The sequence below is a fragment of the Trichosurus vulpecula genome, chromosome 4, assembly GCF_011100635.1.
Source record: "Trichosurus vulpecula isolate mTriVul1 chromosome 4, mTriVul1.pri, whole genome shotgun sequence".
NCBI classification, from domain to species: Eukaryota; Metazoa; Chordata; class Mammalia; order Diprotodontia; family Phalangeridae; genus Trichosurus; species Trichosurus vulpecula.
In genome coordinates this window covers 181,806,539-181,826,815 of record NC_050576.1, presented here as the reverse complement: position 1 = coordinate 181,826,815, position 20,277 = coordinate 181,806,539, and the positions used below count along the sequence as shown (strand labels likewise).

General features: G+C 46.5%; 2 protein-coding genes across 2 annotated transcripts; both read left to right on the top strand.

Annotated features, from left to right (window-relative positions):
- The first annotated feature begins 1,953 nt into the window (after nucleotides 1–1,953).
- Nucleotides 1,954–4,252, top strand: RAMP2 (receptor activity modifying protein 2). Its single transcript, XM_036753399.1, has 4 exons — nucleotides 1,954–2,145; nucleotides 2,999–3,076; nucleotides 3,433–3,547; nucleotides 3,771–4,252. Exons 1-4 carry the CDS (start codon nucleotides 2,049–2,051, stop codon nucleotides 4,027–4,029), a joined length of 549 nt encoding a protein of 182 aa, XP_036609294.1. The 5' UTR covers nucleotides 1,954–2,048; the 3' UTR covers nucleotides 4,030–4,252.
- Nucleotides 4,253–14,749: 10,497 nt separating this feature from the next.
- Nucleotides 14,750–19,325, top strand: VPS25 (vacuolar protein sorting 25 homolog). Its single transcript, XM_036758250.1, has 6 exons — nucleotides 14,750–14,861; nucleotides 15,331–15,476; nucleotides 16,341–16,394; nucleotides 16,833–16,921; nucleotides 17,704–17,779; nucleotides 18,687–19,325. Exons 1-6 carry the CDS (start codon nucleotides 14,809–14,811, stop codon nucleotides 18,797–18,799), a joined length of 531 nt encoding a protein of 176 aa, XP_036614145.1. The 5' UTR covers nucleotides 14,750–14,808; the 3' UTR covers nucleotides 18,800–19,325.
- The last annotated feature ends 952 nt before the right edge of the window (nucleotides 19,326–20,277 follow it).

The window sequence follows — 20,277 nt, the reverse complement described above, 5'->3', positions numbered from 1 at the left end:
TTATTTTCACCTGTACTCTTTCCTTTACCTTCCGTATATAGTTGCCAAAATTTGCCAATTTTATTTCTGCATTATGTCTAGATCCTGTCTTTTCCTATTTGGTCCTGCCCTAGCACAGGTCTTTATCTCTCACTAATGTTATTGAAATAATCACCTAAACATACTTTTCACCTCCAATTAATCCTCTTCCCTTTCTCTAATCCTTAACACTACTGCCACACTAATCCTTATGCATTTAAAAGGGTGGTTGTGGATTGATTTAGTCAATCAAATCATTCCCACCTCAATTAAAGTATGCTATGGCCTGTCCAAAATTATTAATATTGCATCCTTATATTTTAAGTACAAGTCTGTCAGAAACAATTTTTTTTTATTAACGTAACATTCTTTTCCTCCTCCTTTTGATGCTGATTATAATATTGGTAATAATGTAAGACCTGGATGTGTAAAGTGAATCCCTTTGTCCCCTGGACTGCTTCAGGAGGTACAGCTCCCCAACTCCAACCCAGAAATCCCCAAGCCTCAAACCATAGCCATAACCATCTGAGTATTTCCATCAGCAAATATAGGCGTGGAACCTGCATGGAAGGGAGAAAGAGGCAGGGGGAAAAAGAGATTAGAGGAGGGAAAATTACCAACTTTCTCCTCACTAAGTAGACACCCCCAAGTTTGAGAGTAGACATTCAGACCTTTAGCTGCCCTTGGTAATAAGTCACCTCTCCACCAGTCCCAGATGTACAAACTACTTGAACGATGATGACGAAGGTGACTTAACCTTAACTTTCTCTTCAGCCCTATTATGATACACAACCCACAACCCCAAATCTAATTCTAATCCATATCTTAGACAGCTAGATCCAGTAGTTAGAGATTTAGTAGGTCTGAGCAGGGAACCCAGGCTTACCCAAGGCTTATTATGTTGAGGCACCAGGATACTTGGATATTCGAAGTCCTTGAGTAGGGGCGAAATCAGGAAACTTTCGGGGGCAATGAGAACAATTTAGGGTCAGTTTTAGAGGAGATGATCTTTGCTGTGACAGTCATCATCCACACTGGGTCAGCACCTCTAACCTTACTCCCTTCCCTCCAGGTTTTGTTTAACTCCACGAAATTTCGAGGATTTGTTCTATCTGCCCTTATCTGTCATGTTGGGTCCTGGACACCATTGTGAGAATCCACTCATATTTCTTTCTTTGATGCTCTTAGGTCCCAACGGTAGTCCCCATAGGAGCTCTCACGTTCCTGTCCACTAACCCACAGTTCATACTCCTAAGAGCCAGCGGCCCTAGAGGGAGGATAACAAGGTTCCAGTCCCCCCCTTGCCCAGGCCCTTTCCCCGCCCAAAGAGGCCCCTTTCCCTCCCCTCCTCCTCTCGAGTTAGACTGGGCTGACATCAGAGGGTGTTCCCCTGGAAAAGAAATTCCGAGTTACCGGGCCCAAGGCCCAGCTCCAGGCAGCCCCTAGCTCGCTCCCAGTCCCTATTCCCCACCCCAGGCTGCTGCAGTCCTCAGATCCATACATTAGTTCAACGAGGCCAGCGGCCTTAGTCTGACCCCCTCAAACGCCCGGCTCAACTAAACTAAATCCCCTGTTTTCAGACCCACTAAGGCAGCTCGAGTTCCCCCACTTCCAAGGAGGGAACGGGGCGACTAGGGGAAGAAGAACAGGGAGTCCGGGAACCTGGGAGTCAACGGTTAGACAGGACAAGGGTCGAGTGCTGCTGACAGTGGGAAACTGATTACGGTTTCCAGGCTTGGAGGGGGAGCTGTCCAGCGAGTCGGGGTGCCTCGCTTTGAAGGGGAGGAGGGTCAAAGTTTTGGCGGGGCAGGAAGAGAAGAAGAGGCCACGGGGTGGGGAGGGGAAGCTGACTCCCCCTCTAGCCGTCCGGTCCGGGGCGTCCCCCGCCCCCCACGTGTCCACAGCTGCCCCAGCCCCTCGGAGGAAACGGCGCCGCTTCCTGCGGCTCGGGCCGGGGATATAGGCGTCCAGCCCCCCGCCCTGGCCCCGGCTCTGGGTCCGCCAGCTGTCTCTCTTGCTTCGTCTGCACCATGGCCTCAGTCGGAACCGGCCTTTCTGGCTCTCCTCATCTCCCTGCGACCCCAGCCAGACTTCGAAGCCCCCTCTGGCTCCTCCTCCTGCTCTGTTGTGAGTGAGATGCTTCCCGGGGCCAGGGGAAAGGGAACCAGAAAGATGGGCTGAGGAGAGGGGCAGGAGGAAGGACGGGTGTGAGGAACCGGGATGGGAGAGGTAGGGCAACTGAGGGAAAGGTGGCTTTGGGTTTGGCGCACCATGTGTCTTGAATTCCTCCACCCCAGCCCCTCTCAAGGAAGGTCTAAGGAAGGTAGTGAAAAGGGTATGCCGATGTGAGGGCTGGCATGCGTACCAAAGGATGAGCTTTGTGGGGGAGGAGTAGGGGTTCTAGGAAGCTGTGGCCTGACTTTTCTAGCAGGGGCCTGTCCCAACCAGTTCCTTCCGGGAGCTTGGAGAAACCTATGCATGAAAGAATCTGTACTCCCCTTTGTCCTGGTAAACTAGTCCCAAGCCAGACTCACTTAGTCTTACCAGGAGCTAAATAATGATAGCTTACATTTATGTAGCAGTTTGCAAACACTTGTCTTGAAGCAGCCCTTGTCAGGAAAGTCGTTTAGGATTATTGCCCCCATTTTGAAAAAAAAAAAAAAGGAAAATGAGATTGGGAGGGATTGGGTGACTTGGTCATTGCCAGTAAGCTTGACCTAGGTATCCAAATCTTCCTTGCTCTGGGACTCCAAAGTGCCTGGGCTTTGTGACTCCAAGTCCATTGCTCATTCTACTGCATCACATCACCTTTGCTAACCCATGCTCGGACTCTTGAAGGGTTGTCCCTTGTCATCCTTCCTCCTTTCCCTTCTCCTTAATCTTGCCCCCATCCTTTCTGCAGTATCCTTGCAGTACCGGACTGAGGTTGATGCCCATGATTTGCTGCCTCACTTCAGTTCATAGCTTCTTCTTCCTGCAGTTACCCTAAATGCCCAAGGCTCTGATGCTCAGACAGTCCCTGATGTCAACAACATGGAACCCTTTAAGTGGCAAAGTGGTGAGTGTCCAATGACTGAAGAAAAGTGGCATTAAAGGAAGGGCCCAATCGCTATCAGTGCTTCCCTGAGTACTCCTCGTAGACGTACATTGTTCTCTCTTTCTGGCTGCACCCTGCCCCCTTCCCTGGTAAACACAATTATTGCTCTTCCACTTTGTTTCCCTCTCTCCCTCTGTGCCTTTTGCTGTTTTAAGCTCCTTAATTAACTTAAGGAGTTATCCAGGGCTTCAGTGGGATCTCAGGATTTGGAAGGAGGAAGGAGAAACACCTTTGGTGGGGAAGATGTTCAGGGTTGTGAGAGAGGAAAGGTACAAGGGTACACAGGTGTGAGGGACCTTTTGTATTTGTGCCTATAGCATCGACCTTAGAGCAAAAATATGAAGAAATAGCCAGAGGATGCTGGCTTTCCTATGAGGAACGCATGGAAAACATCAGCAGAGAGCACTGGTGTGAATGGGACATGATCAGCAGGTAGGAGGCAGAGGCAGGGTTGGGAATTAGGACATGGGCCTGGGCTAATAGATCAGAACTTAAGGGGTGGGACCTACTCGGGAGGGCTGGGTATTGTCTTGAAGAATCAAGTACAAATGAGGGCAGGGCCTTGGGTCTGGGGTGGGACAGTGACACAGGAGATGGCCTTTCCCCAGCCCTCCCTCATTCTGATGGTCTTTTTACCCATTCCCCCACCCCGCAGGCCATACAGCGACTTACAATTCTGCCTGGAGAAACTGGCAGAACTTTTCAAACTGGGTTTCCCCAATCCCTGGGCTGAGCAGATCATCTTCCAGAGCCACCAGATGTACTTTGCCAACTGCTCATTAGAGCGGCGGCCCCTCTTCTTTGACCCCCCAGAGGAGGTGCTGCTTGCACTGATCATTGCCCCCATCTGCCTCATTCCTTTCCTTGTCACCCTGGTGGTATGGCGGAGTAAGGACAGTGAGGTCCAGACATGAAACATCCCTACCCCTCATCAAAATATCTCAGTTCATTTTCTAGTTCCTCCCCTCTCCTGGGACTCTATTCCATCACTCCTACCCCACCCTGCCCTCAGTAACCCCCTGGGGAAGCTCAGTCTGAACTTCTAGGGGGGATGGGGGCAGAAAGGGAAAGACAGATGGGGACATGGACTCTAGAATTATCATAATAAATAAATCGATTGTTGGATTTTTCCCCCTAGAAGTTCTTCATAAAGCTATGTGTCTTAACTCTCAGTCTTTGTTTCTGGCATGGTCCCTGGGCCCCGGGTAGCAAGGATGGAAGGAACCAGATGGAGTCCACACACTCTCTCATAAAAGCTTTTCTGATCTTTTCCTCCATTCCTGCTCCTTCCTCTGAGGGTAGGGCTCTTCCTGACACTGCTCCTAACCCAGCTCCAGGAAACATTCAGGAAACAACTCCCATCCGCCCTAGATAGGGAGATATGATGGGGAACGGGGTGGGGGGGGGGGCAGGGCAAGTATAATATCCTTCCTTTCCTGGCCTTAGTTTCCTTTTTAGGGCCTAAGGGGCTAGAAATCCTAAGATGACTCCAAGTAGATTCATCCAAAAAAGTCTCAGGACAGAGGGCTATATGCAACAGAGACTCACTCCCAGTTGTACTGAGGTCTCTCCTGTCCCTGTTTTCCCCTCCCCCTCTAAGACAGAGGTGTTGTCTACAATTCTGAACACCAAACTGCAGCCTGGCCACATGCTGCCCTCTGGTGTCCACACAAGTCAAGGACACTCAAAGGTGGATGGAACCAGTGAAATGACCCAAAGATGGCAGACCAGACTCTAGTGTACCACACTTGGCAGTTTCCCCAGAACATAATTACTGACTTCTTATGACCCCATGTCGTCCCCATAAAGACACACCCACTCCTTTGGACATAGGGCCTCTGCTGGGTATGCATATGCTCTTGGACATCCCTACTTGCTCCCCAGGAGTTACTCAGTCCCCTCAAAATATACACCTTTCCTCTTTATGAGCAACATCTGTGTGCCTCAGGTACATTCCCTGGGACACACCTATTTGTACCATATGGCATATCTGTCCTTGCTATGTAATATCTGTGTTCTCATGGATATACATCTCCTAGGACACACCCCTTCTTTCCCATAAACATGCTGGTCTGATATCTGGGATACACTTCGATTCCTTCAAGCACGCTCCTTTCTTCTCAATTAACATACATGTACTCGACAGGTACATGCTCTCACTCGAATGGCCCTTAAAGTTTTGAGATGGAGTCCTAGAAAAAAGACTCCTAGGTAAGAAGGATTCAAGATGCCTGGGGAAAGACCACACAGACGGAGCTCACTCTCTCTTTAGTCTCCCTGCCAGTCACTACTCAGGGGGAAAACACAAAGATGCCTGCGCTAGAGACATTCCAGGGATATCCCGGACAATGCGACTGTGCTTCTCCTGAGCCCTAGAGGCTTCCCTAAAATTTTACTTTTTCCTCTGCAAACTATACAAACCAGCAGCATTCCTCCTTTCATCTCCTCTACACACCATTTCGGGGGCAGCACTATTATTGCCAATGTGTTTCATCTATTCTCCTCAGAATTCTTTGGTTACTAGGAGGCAGCTCAGTGACTCAGTGGACAGAGTGCTAGACCTGGAGTCAGGAAAACCTGAGTTCAGAATCCAGCCTTAAACATCTCCTAGCTGTGTGACCCTGAGAAAAATCACTTAACTGATGCCTGCCTCAGTTTCCTCATCTGTAAAATGGGGATAAATAATAGCAGGATCGTTGTGAGAACAGAATGAGATAATATTTGTTAAGAACTCTGCAAACCTTAAAGAGCTATATAAATGTTTGCTGTTATTATTACAGTGCTGGAAATGTCTATCCTCTAAGTTCCCACCCCTTTCCTTCTCTATAGCAGAGGGAGATGTTTAGTCTCCTGCCTGGATGGGTGGAGAGTAGGGTGTGTATGGGGAGGGAGTGGGTGGAGTGGAACTGGTTCACACCAGCAGGAACAAGAACACCCTTCCTCTCTATTGGTTTACAATTTGGTTGCCATATTATTTATGTCCATCTGTTGTCAACTGGCTACCTTCCCTCATATCAGTTGTGCTGTATTTTTTCATGTTTTGATATTTCAATGTTCCATAATCTCTTTTTTTGTTCTTCTCTTGAAGGGCTGGCTGGCTGGTTAGTGCTAATGGCCAGTCCTATCATTCCCTCTGCTCCCTTTGTCTTGTCAGGCTTCTACTAGGAGGTGGTAGATTGTGGGGTCCTGCCCTTTCTTTTTTGCTTATATCTTTCCCACCCAGTGTAGAGGCTTGACTTTTAACTGTTTTGTTTGCCAATGGCTTCTCCTACTCCTTGGAAACAAGGTTCCCTGAACTGCTGTGTACTTATGGTGAGAAGGCTGTTGTTGGTTGGCCCTTCTCCAATCCAATCCAACAAACTTTTTTAAAAATGATTTTTAAGGATATATTTTGTTTTTGCAGCAACTTCACTTCCAAATATATCTCTTTCCCCACCCCTAACCAGCAATTCATCACAAGGAATCTTTTATTAAAGAGAGCAAGAAAAAAAAAACCAGTGAAGTAAACTAAACAACCTATCAACAGAACCTGACAGTACATGCAATGTTCCATACACATCATCTCTCACCTTTGCAAAGAAGTGGAGGAGGTACATTTTCTCATCTTTTCTCCACTGCCAAGTTTGGTCAATATAATCATTCTGCTGATGTCACTCTATAGCAATTTAAAGGTCTTCTCATGCTTCTTGAATTTTTCATATTCATCATCTCTTATGACAGTGTAATATTTTATTACATTCATGAACCATTATTCTTTGTTTAGCCATTCTCAGTGGATGGGTGTCTATATTATTTCCAGTTCTTTGCTAAAACAAAAAAAAATGCTTCTATGAAAATTTGATTATATATGGGACTTTTCTTTCTATTTTGGACTTTTTTCTATTTGGACGTGTTTGGGGATATATGTCAGCAGTGGGATCTCTGCATCAAAAGATATGAACATTTTAGTCATTTTTAACATAATTCCAAATTCCTTCCCAGATGCAATTCACCACCCTATCAGTAGTGTACTTCTCCTTCTGAAGTCTCTTCAGCATTGACTATTTCTATCTTTGTCACCTTTGACAATTTGCTGGGTGTGAGGTATTTCTCTTAAATGATTTAAGGCTGTCTTTCATATGATTGTTAATAGCTTCCAATTCTTCTCTTGAGAAATGCTAGTTTATATCCTTTGGCCATCTATCTATTGGGATCAGGATCATAGATTTAGAGCTGGAAAGCAACCTTAGAGATTATAAGGTACAAACATCTTATTTTATAGGTGAGGAAACTGAGGCCCAGAAAGGCAAAGCAACTTTGCCCAAGGTAAGTAGCAGTGTTAGGACTCAAACCCAGATCCTCTCATTCCAAATCCTATGGCTTTTGCATTGTACTATGTTGCCTACATGCTAGCAAATTGTTCTCAGTCTTATATATTTGTTCTCTGTATGTATTAGCTATCTTTCTACCTTATATTGAATATTAGACCCTAATCAGAGATATTTGATTCAAAGTTTTTTCCACCAGTTGGCAGCATCTTATTCTCATTGCATTGATTTTGTTCATGCAAAAGCTTTTCAAAATAATCTTTCATATGTTTTGTAATCATCTCTATCTCTTCCTTGATTAAGAACCCTTTGCTCTTCTTTCCCACCCAGCCTCAGCCATAATTGTGAAAGATACCTGATATCATTCTCTTTTAAATTTGTGATGACATGGCCTTTAATGTTCAGGATACATATCCATTTTTGAGTTTATTGTGGTTTCTTCTTTGATTGTGATTAAACTTTTTTCCAATTTCCCTAGCAGTTCTTATTAAATTTGGAACTCTTCTCCAAGTAATTTATGTTCTTGGGCTTATTGAATAAACTAAGTTATGGGGTTCATTTTTTTCTGTCTCTTTTTTTATCTAGTCTGTTCTATTGATCTACCTTCCTATTTTCTAATCAGTACCAACTAGCTTTGGTGATCACTCTTTATAATGTAATTTGAGTTCTGGAAGTGCTATTCCCCTTTCTTTACAACTTCATCACTTTCTACTGGAAGTCTTTCTTGATCCTCTCAACTTCAATGTTCTTCTTCCTTTGTTGTTGTTGTTTAGTCATTTCAGTAGTGTCTAACTCTTTGTGACCCCATTTGGGGTTTCCTTGGCACAGATACTGGCGTGGTTTGCCATTTCCTTTTCCAGTTCATTTACAGATGAGGAAACTGAGGTAAATCGGGTTAATGACTTGCGCAGGGGTCACAGAGCTAGTAAGTGTCTGAGGCCGTATTTAAACTCAGGAAGATGAGTTTTTCCTGACTCCAGGCTTGGCACTCTATCCACTGTGTCAGATAACTGCCTTGTATTTATCCTGAATAAATTTATTCTATAACGTACAGGTGTCTTCTTCATAATGTTTCTACCACTTACTGCTTGTGTTACCTTAGGTAAATCACTTTATCTCTCCGGGCCTCAGTTTCCTCATCTGTAAAACAATAGGATTAGACTTGATGGCTTCTGAGGTCACTTCCAGTACTAAGTCTGTGACCCCATGATCTCAAAGGATAAGTGGAGGAACAAAAGATCCAAAATCTGAAAAGAAGAAGGACTGCAAACGATCAGAAGCTCCTTGAAAGCCTAGAGAGTTTCATTTTTTTTTCTTTGTATCCCCAGCACCCAACATAGTGCTGGCACAGGAGAGGCTCTTAAATGCCTGGTAATCGATGGACTGATTGATTTTTCCATTGTTCCCTTTGAGATTTTGGACCTTTTGTTTCTCCAAACAAATGATGGTATTATTTTAGCTAGCTTTAAAAAGCTCCGCCTTGGTGGTTTGATTAGAATAGTGTTAAATCTGTAAATTCATTTGGGTGGTATGGTCATGCATAGCCATGCCAATAAGTATTATTCTAGTTATTTAAGTCATTCTTTATTTCTGAAAGAGTATTTCCAACAAACATTTATGCAGCATCTACCAGGCACCACATCCAGGGCTAGGCACTGGGAATCCAAAGACAAAAACAAAAATAAAATACTCTTTGCACTTGAAGAGCCTACGGGGAGGTAAAAGGTGGGAGGGCAGGGGAGGAGAGATACACATAAACAGGTATATGGAGATATACAAGTAGATATTGATATATAGATACATGTATATATAAACAGAGAGAGATGCATGTAAGTATAGAGAAAGCTACATGTAAACACATATACATATGTGTGTGTGTATATATATGTGTGAGTGTGTGTATATATATATGTATATATATATATATATTCATCGTTGTTGCTGTTTTTTGAGAAGACAGAGTAAGTACTAACAACTAAGGGGATTAGGAAAGGCTCCCCATAGGAGATGACACATTTGATGAGCCCTGAAGAAAGGTTTCTAAGAGATAGAAGTGAGAAAGCATAGGGGACAGCTTGTGCAAAGGAGGGAAGTGGGATGTGGAGTTCAAGAAATAGCAAATAGGCCAGATTGGCTCAAGTGTGAAGGCTACTAATCTGCAACAACAACGACTAACATTTAAGTAGTGTTCACTATGTGCTGGGCACTGTACTGGGCACTTCTCCATTATTCTCTTATTTGATCCTCACAACAACTCTAGGAGGTTGGTGCTAATATTATCCCCATTTTACAGATGGGGAGACTGAGGCAAGTAATGGTCAAATGACTTCCCCAGGGGTCACACAGCTAGCAAGCACCTGAGGCTGGATTTGAACTCAGCCCTTCTTGAATCCAGGCCCAGCACTCTATTACCACCCTGCAACAAGTCTAGAAAGGAAAGTTATGGCTTATATATGCTAAGCTCAGTTTATATTTTTCCTAGAAACAATAGGGAGCCATTGAAACTTCTTGAGTAGGGGAATGAAATATATTTACGTATTTTAGGCATATTAATTTGGAAGGATAGACCACTCCCAAAACCACCTGATCTAATCCGTCAATTCAATATACATGGATAAAAGGCTTACTATGTGCTAGGATCCAGAGAAACAAAGACAAAAATGAAACAGTCCCTGACTTCAAAGAGCTTACACTCTACTGAGAGATACACAATATACACAATTAAGTAAATGCAAAGTTATTTGAGGAAAGAGCATTAAACAACTGGAGTGGGGGTGAGGGGGGCACAATGTTGGGGAGGGAAGGCCTCAGCTAGGAGGTGGCATTGTTGAGGAAGAGATGAAACCCGGGGATGTAGGAATCCCAAACCAAAGTTCCCAGGTCATGGCCACCTGGAATGAATCCGAAGACCCAAGCATTCTTTAAGTCAAAGAGGCAGAGATTTATTACGTTTTTCAGTGGGCAAGAGTTCTTAGGGAACCTGCAACCATACAGGGCTACAGGGAAAGTTTAAGTACAAGATTTAGGGGTGAAACCTGTCAAGTAGGTGTTTTGGGGTGGGATTAGGGAGTGGTTAAGGTGTGGTTAAGGAGTGGTCAGTTCTTAAAGGAACATGCACTTTTTGTATCTACTGTGCAGGTATCTTACCCAGAGTTCACTGGTAAATAGCCCAAGGGCTGGGGGCTGGAGGGGGTGTGGTTTTGACTGTGAAACATCACTAAGTCACCAAAAGTTCACAGCTGACTGGGAATATCCAGGTGGACTCCATCATGTGTCTTGTTAGATGAGATTAATGTAAGGGAGTATACATTTGACTATGTCTAGGATATATGTTAGACTCAAGTGTATCATCCGGAAATCAATATATAATTGGGCATAGCTGCTTACTGAGGAAGAAGCAGAGATAACTTTGGGGCATGCTGCTCTTTAGCTAGAGAGAGACTGCCTGGGCCAATGCTTTGAAGCTTGAGAGAGATGTGATTTTAGAACTGGAGTTCAGGCACAGGCACCCAGGCAGAGGCTAAAGGGAAATGTGATGTTAGAATTAGGGTCCAAGCACAAGCACCCCATCGGCATCTCAAGGGAACCTTAAGGAAGATGAAGATTCTGAGAAGCAGCCATGAGGAGGGAACTGGTTGGAGGGACCCACAGAAGTGGGAGATGGATTGTGCCAAATAGTCTAGTTGGATCAGAATGTAGAATTCCTGAAGGAGAACAGTAATGAAATAAGAATTGAAAGGAAAGTGGGAGTCAGGTGGAGAGGGTTTTTCATGCCCAGTAATATCTTACTTCCCTATCTGAGTCAATATGAGAAAGGACCATTGAACCATAGGAAACGATAATAGTGAGCCTCCTCCTGAGGCTAAGCCCCAGTGATGGCAACAGTGTCTTCCCCAGGTCAGTGGACTGGCTTCCTGCCATAGGAACAAATATCAAGCCCAGCAAAGGGCACAAGACATCTGGGGAATGACATGGCCAACATATGACAGTTCTCCACCCAAGGCAACCTTTGATTTCTCTTCTAATTTAAAATCTATGTTCCTTTAACTCCCCATCCCCACCCCAGTGACCCAGGAAGAAACACAGAGTACTTGAGCTCTGAGGTTACCTCCCATTTTACATTGTACATATCTTACATGTACTTAGTTGTCTGCATGTTGTTTCCCTCGTTTTTGCCTTTTTTTGTAACCCCTTCCCTTAGCATAGTGCCTGGCATGTAGTAAAATTGTGTTTGCTGATTCACTGACTGATAAACCCACATCAAGTAAAGACTTCCCTGGTTCTCAGACAACACAACTGTGTCCTTCCTGAATTCTAGATCTGACTTTTGCTCAGCCCACCTAAATGCACCAAGAATACAGCCAGATTAATAGTCCACCAGCAATTGATGCCATTTCTTCTGCTCCTCTAATAACAAATGGCAGAATAATTGCTTGAAATACATTTCACTTGGTCTCTGTTCAAATTCTCCTGTTATAGTACTAACAGTGCATTCCTGAGCTATACCAGCCCATAATATGAACCTATCTCTTCTCCCCATGGACACAGTCATCCTTTATCAGTAGTCTGCTGCCCAAGCTCCAACTACTTTCTTCCGAGGACATAACTTTTCCTTCCATGAACACATAGGTGTTCTTCAGGTACTTCCCAGGGAAACACCTCTTTGTATTTGACCACTCCGTCCTATGTACATATCTATTCCTCACACGAACACACGTATATCCAACATCACACCCATTCTCTCCCATAGATATTCCTGGGGTACACTCAGGCTTACTCATTTCAATGAAATGTCATTAAGTCCTCACAAAATGTAGGTCAATGTGCTAGGCACTGGGGAGTTTGGCGTTTATAGTTCATGTTACCCCCTGCATCTACGTGGCTTATAACTCCTCTGTGACTCAGTGGAGAGTCTTTGAGGGTTGCTATGCGCAAAAAATTCATCACTTTGTGGCTAACCTAGAGATGAGCCTCTCTGAATTTAGCTAGGCTGATCCTCAAGTGACAGACATTAAGTCTGTCATCAGGCCCATTATCCAGCTTGGTACATCTTCCCAGACCTTAAGCAGAAGCAATACTCACATACTCTTTAAGGACACCAAGGTCGAAGACAGGGTAAGTATTGTTGCACTTGCAAAAAGAATAAAGTCAGGAGGCCCTGATTTGGGGATAAAGAGAATGAATTTAGTTTCAGAAACAATGACTTTGAGATGACATCCAGATGGAGCTATCCTGTGGGTAGTGGGAGATATCAGATGAGACTTCAGGAGAGGTCAGAGATAGAGGTTTAGGAGTAAACTACATAGAGACAAGAGAAGAGGACTTTAGGGGACATAAGCAAAAAAGCATATTTTTGAAAGATGTCCCCTTATTCAAATATCACTCTTTTCTATTTGCATGGCACTAGGCTCTTGGGGAGATTCAAAGGTAAATAGGGCACAATCCTTGCCTTTAATCATAACCTAGTAGTGGAAAAAGGACAAAATTGAAAACGATAAGAGCCTAAGAAAGGTATAAAGTACTATGAGTGCCCTTTTTAAGGAAAGAAAGTCAATTTATGCTTGGGAGGAATTGGGGGAGGCTTAATGAAGGAGGCAAGATTTCAGCTGTATGCAGAGGGTCAGCAGGTGGAGCTGGAAGTGAGAATCGAAGATCTGAAGCAGGAAGAGACCTCAGCACAGCCTCTCATTTTACAAAAGAAACTGAGGCCAAAGGAGGTTAAGACTTGCCCTGCCCCAGGTTCTCCAAAAAGTGAGCCCTGGAGGTAACATTTGAAACTTGGTCTTTTGCAACCAGGACCAGTAAGTACTACTTTTACTGAGCATTCTTCTTGAGGAGGAGGCATCCCTACTTTACCCTCTAAGGGCACTTAAGGCATAGAAGAAATAATATTAATAAAGTCACAGAATGGGGGAAAAGTATTGCAAGGACAAAAAATAGTTCAGTTTGGCTGGAGTGAAGAGTATGTGAAGGAGCAGTAGGAGATGGGGCTGAAAAAGGGTGTTGGATAACTTTGCTCAGTAGATGCCAATGAGAACCAATAGAAAGGTTTTGAACAGAGGAGTGACAATCATTAGAAAGATTAGTCTGAGAGGAGATAAAGGAAGGGGAGAAGGGGAGGCAGGAAGATCTTTTAGGAGGTTGTTGTAATACAGTGATTGGCAGTGAGGGCCTGGTGGGAGGCTAGGGGTGGTAGGAATAAAGGTGAAGGGACAGATGTGGGAGATTGCAAAACTGTGGTGTGGTAACTGATTGGATATGAGAAATGAAGGAAGGGAAAGGGCCAGAGATAACCACCAAGGTCTTGAATGAGGAAGGCAGGGTAAACATTGTTGCATTTGTAAAAAGAATAAAGTCAGGAGGGGCTGGCTTGGGAATAAAGAGGGTGAATTTAGTTTTGAAAACAATGAGCAGCCAGTGGAGATATCCCGCGGGCAGTGGTGAAATACCAGGCAAGAGTTCAGCAGAGGTCAGGGTTGGAGATAGGGGTTTGGGAGTCAACTGCATAGAGACAGCTGAAGCCAGGGAGTGACTAAGATTGTCAAGGGAGAGAGATCGAAGCCGCAGAAGGAAAGGAGGCCAAGGACACCCTGGAGAACACTCAAGTTTATGGGAGTAGGGCATCCTGAACTGCCGGCAAAGGGGCAGTTTGGGGAACAGGAGAAACAGAAGGAGCCATAGATGTCAGAAGGCTTCCCAAGTCATGGGAGCCAATGCGGTGAAAAGGAAAACGGGCTGGGAAGTCGTTCTTCTCCCCGCGGACGGGCTGGAAGACTCAGCAGCACCGGACTGTCAGCCACCGAGCCTGAGTTCCAGCATAGGCACCACGCCAAGTCGCTTAATCCTGCTGCCTTGGCTCTTTTATCTCCGATTGTAGAGATCTTGACTTGACTCTAGATGTTTGCACGTCCTCGCCCCCCTTAGGCTGCGAGCTCTTCGAAAGCAGTAGTTATTTTTTTGTTTGGGTTTGGGGATTTTTTTTTTTTTTTGCCTTTCTTGGTTATCCCAGGGCCTGACACATAGCAGGTACTTCATGAAAGCTAGCTGACAGACTTTCATCTTTCTGGGACTCAATTTTCTCATCTGTGAAATGGGCTACATGGGGGGGGGGGCAGACTTCTCTCTCAGCTCTAAAACTTTGGGGACCCCAGCCGGCTCCCAGGGACCCCTCTGGGCACACGTAGGCCCCTAAAAGTTTCCAGGATCACCCCTCTTCCGCACCCCGACGGGTACAGGCGCTCGCCCACACCCTCTCACTGGTTCAGCCCGGGACCAGCGCACGAGGATCTCAAAGTGCCCGGAACCTTTCGACTGAGCTCGGTTCCGGAAGTGCTGCGCCGGATCCCGGAAATCAGTTCACGGCGATTCCGGTTTCCCTGGGTGACGATGGCGACTAGTTTCGAGTGGCCGTGGCAGTACCGCTTCCCTCCCTTCTTCACGTGAGCCTCGAACCCTCTTAGGGACCACCCCCCCCCCCCCCCACACCTTTCTGAGGGACTTCCCCTCCCACTTCCTCCCAAAGTCGCCCTCCATCCCCTCCACCCCACCGGCTGAGGCACGTGAATTCGGACGCCCCTCCCCCCGGGTGGGGAGCACAAGGACCCTGCTGACCCCTTAGCTGACCCCAGCGCTCTCGTCAGTTCTCCCTCCCCCTGCCTTGCGGGGGCCTCTCCTCCGCTCTGCTCCGAGCGGTTTTCCCTCTCCCCCTCCCATGGTCCTCCTCCCCCTCGCAGCGCACCTCACCCCACCCCGCGTTCGCCTCTCCCTCCCTTTGCCCTGCGTGTGCCCCCCCCTCCCCCATTCACCTCTCCCGGCCCCTGGGACGCTCCCCTGCACCTGCCCGGATCGCTTCCCCGCGTGCCTGTCCCAGCCCTGACTCCTCCCCATCCCCCCTCGGACCCTCTCCAGGTTACAGCCAAACGTGGACACCCGGCAGAAGCAGCTGGCGGCCTGGTGCTCTCTGGTCTTGTCCTTCTGCCGCCTGCACCGACAGTCCAGCATGACGGTGATGGAGGCACAAGAAAGCCCGCTTTTCAACAACAACAAGCTGCAGAGTATCCTCCCTTAAGGCGTCCCGCCCCCCTTTACCTGCCCCAGCGAAGATACTGACACCACCACCCCCCTTTCCCCACCCCTCTCGGGTTGGAACCAAGTTGCAGGTTTAGTCCCAACTCGGGACAGGGTTCTTAGCGAGGACGGGATAGTGGGTGAGCTTCCCTGGCAGTGACACCTGGGTGACTGTTTGTCGAGAATGTTGTAGTGTTTGGACTAAGGTGGAGGTTCCTTCCAGCTCCGGAGGTTCTCTGCTTCTGTGATCTGCCCAGATGTGCAGGGTTAAGGTTTTTTTTTTTTTTTTCTGTCCTCCTCCTTGACTGTATTGTGTTGGTGGGATGGCTGACCTAGAACAAGCAAGTTCAAAGCCAAGTTGACCTTCAGCAAGAAAAGGAGATTAAATTGTTTTGGCCCAGTAAGTGCACCACAGAGCTCTGGGTCCACTTTGGATAGACCCTGGGTTCTCTGGTTCATCCCTAGAACATCTGGGAAAAACAGTTTAGAATGACAAAGACAGAGGCCAAGAAATTATGTTATTCCTATATCCTGCTCTTCTTGTAACAAAAGGTACTGTGCTGAATGGTGGAGAAAGAAAGAAAATAACCTTTGCCTTTGAGGAGCTTACATTCCATTGCTGAAAATAACATGGGCATATATAAGTAAATAAAAAATATGTGCAAAGTAAATATAAGCCCTTCTCTCCTCCTCCAGTCTCCAGAGATTTCAATCCAGATCCCATTTGGATACTCTAAATATTGTGTGTGGTTCAGCATGGAACTGTCTCTGGGCTTTTATTCTCTTTTGGGTTTGGATTTATAACTTGCTCCATGTCTCATGTCTCTGTCATTCCCTTAACCCTAAGTCAGGGAAGCTCCCCATGGAATCCATCCAGATTGTGTTGGAGGAACTGAGGAAGAAAGGTAGGTCCCAATCCTCAGTCCTTGTACTGTCTCTTCCATGATGGTTTTACCTTTGAGTAGATCCCTTTTTATCTTCCCTCTTCTCCTTGGTCCTTGTCCCTCTTTTACCTCTCCTCTCCTTCCCTTTTATGGCAGCAGAGCCCAGTGTTACTGGCACAGCAATAGCTGTGCTTTTGAATCATAGCCTTCCATCTGCCTCTAAAAGTGGGGTTTTCTTACCCATCCTCTTTATACCTGATGTATGTAAGTGAGAAGAAAGTAACTGTGGCATGAATCAAACAGCAGGAACATTCTTTGGTGAAGGCAACAGTGGATTTGGGATGGGAGCTGAGTGTGGGAGGGAGTTAGTCTCTCAGTGTCCTGAAAGTAGAACCTCCTCCACTCTTTTCCACCTCATTAACCCTCTTAGCAACTCTCCCATGCATGATTGTTTTCCAGGGAACCTGGAGTGGCTTGATAAGAACAAGTCCAGCTTCTTGATCATGTGGCGGAGACCAGAAGAATGGGGGAAGCTCATCTACCAGTGGGTAAGACTCATCAGTACAGAAAAAGCACCTCACCTTGGGGGTAGAAAGGAACTGGGGTTCAACACTGTGTGCACATGTACACTCCATTGTGCAGATCTCCATACCAAGCACTTTGGGGATAGATTATAGAAGAAAGCTACATCTTGGGCAAGCCTTTCCTGATGCCTCAGTTTCTCTGGCCGAATAAATCTTCCTTCTCTTTCCCTTCTCACCACCAGGAGCCAATGGCTGGGCAAGGTCATATTTTCAGAGCACAGTGGGGGGAACCACAGGCTGCTTTGTTGACTGGACGCTCTGACCACAGGAGATAAATGAGGAAAGGGCAAAAAAATAACTTGAGGCCTCCTCCTCACACACATAACTCATAGGGTCTGCCTCAAACTCACAGAATGCCAGTGAATTTCTTTGAGCCATTGTGGAGTCAGAACAGGCTCTCCTGAAACTTCTAGCCACAAAACCAAACTCCTCCAAAAAGGGAAGCAGCATTAGTAGCAATGCTACCATACAAAGACATCCAGCCCCCACCCTCTTTCCTGAATAGGGACCTAGCCAGCACAAGAGGCCACTAATTAGACACGTGAGAAATTGTGGTTTGCGTGCTGTGTATGTATGTAAATATAGCTTCCCTTACGGAATGTGCCTGCTCGGGCACTCTTCCTTGGAGGCCAAAATCAGCTCTTGTACCTGATTCTTGGATTAGAGGGGTGGGGTCAATGAGTCAGAGAGGTGACAACCCTAGGACCTCATGGGCCCTACTTAGCCCTCATTTTCTATGTCCACAGGTTTCAAAGAGTGGCCAGAACAACTCTGTATTTACCTTTTATGAACTAACCAATGGAGATGACACAGAGGATGAGGGTAATACCTTTTAACCTTCTCCCCGCCCCCCCATATTTCCTATTTCCTGTTTTGTTATCTGTCTCATATTCTTGCCCCCTCGGCTGCAAATACTGTGGAAAAGCTGAGTAAAAGAGTGTGTGTGTATGTGGGGGGTGGTGTTGGGGAGACAGAGGATAATAATGGTTCCTCATCCCTTCCTGATTCAAGCATCAGCAGAAGTGAGCTGGGAGGGAGGACCTAGCTCATTAAGGTATTTTGGCTTCTGTCTAGTCAAGAATTAGGGTTCATTTTGATTTCTGAATCATCTAATCCTTTCCCCCAAAAGCCCATTCTTCATCTAGATCTTCAGAATTACCTGTTCTCTGTAGAACTAGCTTCTAGAGTAGTAGCAGAATTGACAGCTTTTGGCTGCAGCCCCCATCCTGCAGGGCCCTGTCTGCTTCTACCTTTCCCCTCTGACTCTGAATGCTACAGCCCTGCAGAGTGGCCAAAGCCACACAACAGCCTCAACTGGGGAAAGTTCCAGGTTCTGTCAAAAACTAGTCTCCTCCTGTGTGTATATGGTGCCTTTGGCACCTTACATCACCAGTCATCTTGCCCACCTCCTCCCTGATCCATCCTCCATGGCCAAGAAAGTTGGCTGTACTGGATAGTATCCTAGAACCTGTATAGTCTTAGGATATACCCTCTCCTCTAGCTTAGGTGCCAAGTGATTGGGTTTCACCCTTTGCTCCTCTACCAGGGACTGCAATGCTATGTGGAGTCTTATGTCCAGCCCACCAGGCATCTTAGTTCAGTAGCCTGTACCAGTCATCAACTAGCAATGACCCTACCCATTTCTCCTCCAAGTTTGTAGAGCTTCAGATTCCCAGTATATGTGTGTATGGAGAGGTGGGGTCGCCTTACAATTCTGCTTTCTCCACAGAGTTCCATGGGCTAGATGAGGCCACACTTCTTCGGGCTCTGCAGGCCCTACAGCTGGAGCACAAGGCTGAGATCATCACAGTCAGCGATGGCCGAGGGGTCAAGTTCTTTTAATGGACCCTTTTACCCCACCCCTTTCCTTAATTCTCTGAAGGAGTAGGCTCTGTCCCCACAGATTATAACTTAGACCCAGATGTAACATAAAGGAATTTTTCAGCCCCCCCCCCCCAGTCATGTCCTGGGAGAACCATGGGAGAATTTGGAAAAGAGAATTTCTCTGTTACCCCACTGTTCTGCTCCATGAGTGGGTTGATGTAATAGCCCCAGAGAGAAAGGATGTGCCTAGTTTCTCCTTACTCTTCTTACTCTTTCTACTCCCTCATTCCAGATTTTGGCTGATCCAGGGTCAGTTAACCCACAAAACATAGTCACACATATCTACAAGTACACAGCACCTACTGACTTCTCCCCTCAGGTTTAGCCTGGATCCTCTAAAGAGGGTTAGGGGTTACATGGAGGACCCGGCTGCAGGCAGCCCGCAGGGCATCATAGGAATAGGAGATCAGACAAGGAGAACTGGCAGCAAAGTGCCAGCTATGGCTCTGATCTATGTCATTAAAGCTGGATTGTTCAGCTCTCAGTGCCTTTGTCCAGGTGACTGTTGTGTGTGGGAGAGGGGAACTGGAACTGAGGATGGTTGAGAGTGGTTGGTGAACGGGTAAATCTTAGCATAGAGATTTTGGGGCGTCTAAGGTGAGGAAGAAAAGGAAGTCCTGTGGTCTTAAAAATGTCCATATGGAATTTCTGGATCAGTTTTCTCCAAACTAATTCGTCACTTCCACTGGGGTTTAGCTGTTAAAGCTTTTTTGGTCAGCATTGAAAGAAGGACCTTGCAACTTGAAGAAATACTTGACTAATGATTCCAGCCACACAGCAGTGACGGCCAGTCCCTCTTTTTCCCCTACGGGTCCTAAATGCAGGGTGAGGCTCTCTTCAGTAAGCGGAAGCAAAAGGGTTAAGGCGGATTTGGACTTTGCTTTATTGGAGAGGTGGTCAAACAGGAAAGCAGATGGCTGCAGGATAGCCAACTGGTCCAGGTTATGGTCCCTTGGTTGGGGAGGGGGAGGGTTGGACATAGCAGTTTTGGAGTGGGTGATGGAGAGGCGTGTCCCGACAGGACAGCTCCTCAGCTGGAGCAAACAGCTGAGTGACCAAGGGGGGGTGGGGTCGTGGAAGAGAAACCCAGGCGTTCTGTAGTCCTTGTGCCCTCTTCTTTCGCCGCTGGAACTACTAAGGCCAGTTAGTGGACGGGGGTGGGGCCGCCTTATCGAGGGTGAGCAGGCGGGTGGCAGCCTCCCCCACCCTGGAACCAAGAGCTACTCGCATTTCCTCTCCTCGTTTAGGCTGGAGCGCTAGCTCCTTGTGTTACAGAGAACCTCGCTATTCAAAAGCTAGAGTTTACTTCTGGGGGGAAGCGGAGAAAGGTGGTCGCCTGTGAGCAGGGAGAATTGCTGTTGGAGATGAGACGGAGCGGGTCTTAGGAGGTGGAGTCTGAAATGAAGCAGGTTTAGCAGTATCTATAACCAAGCCCT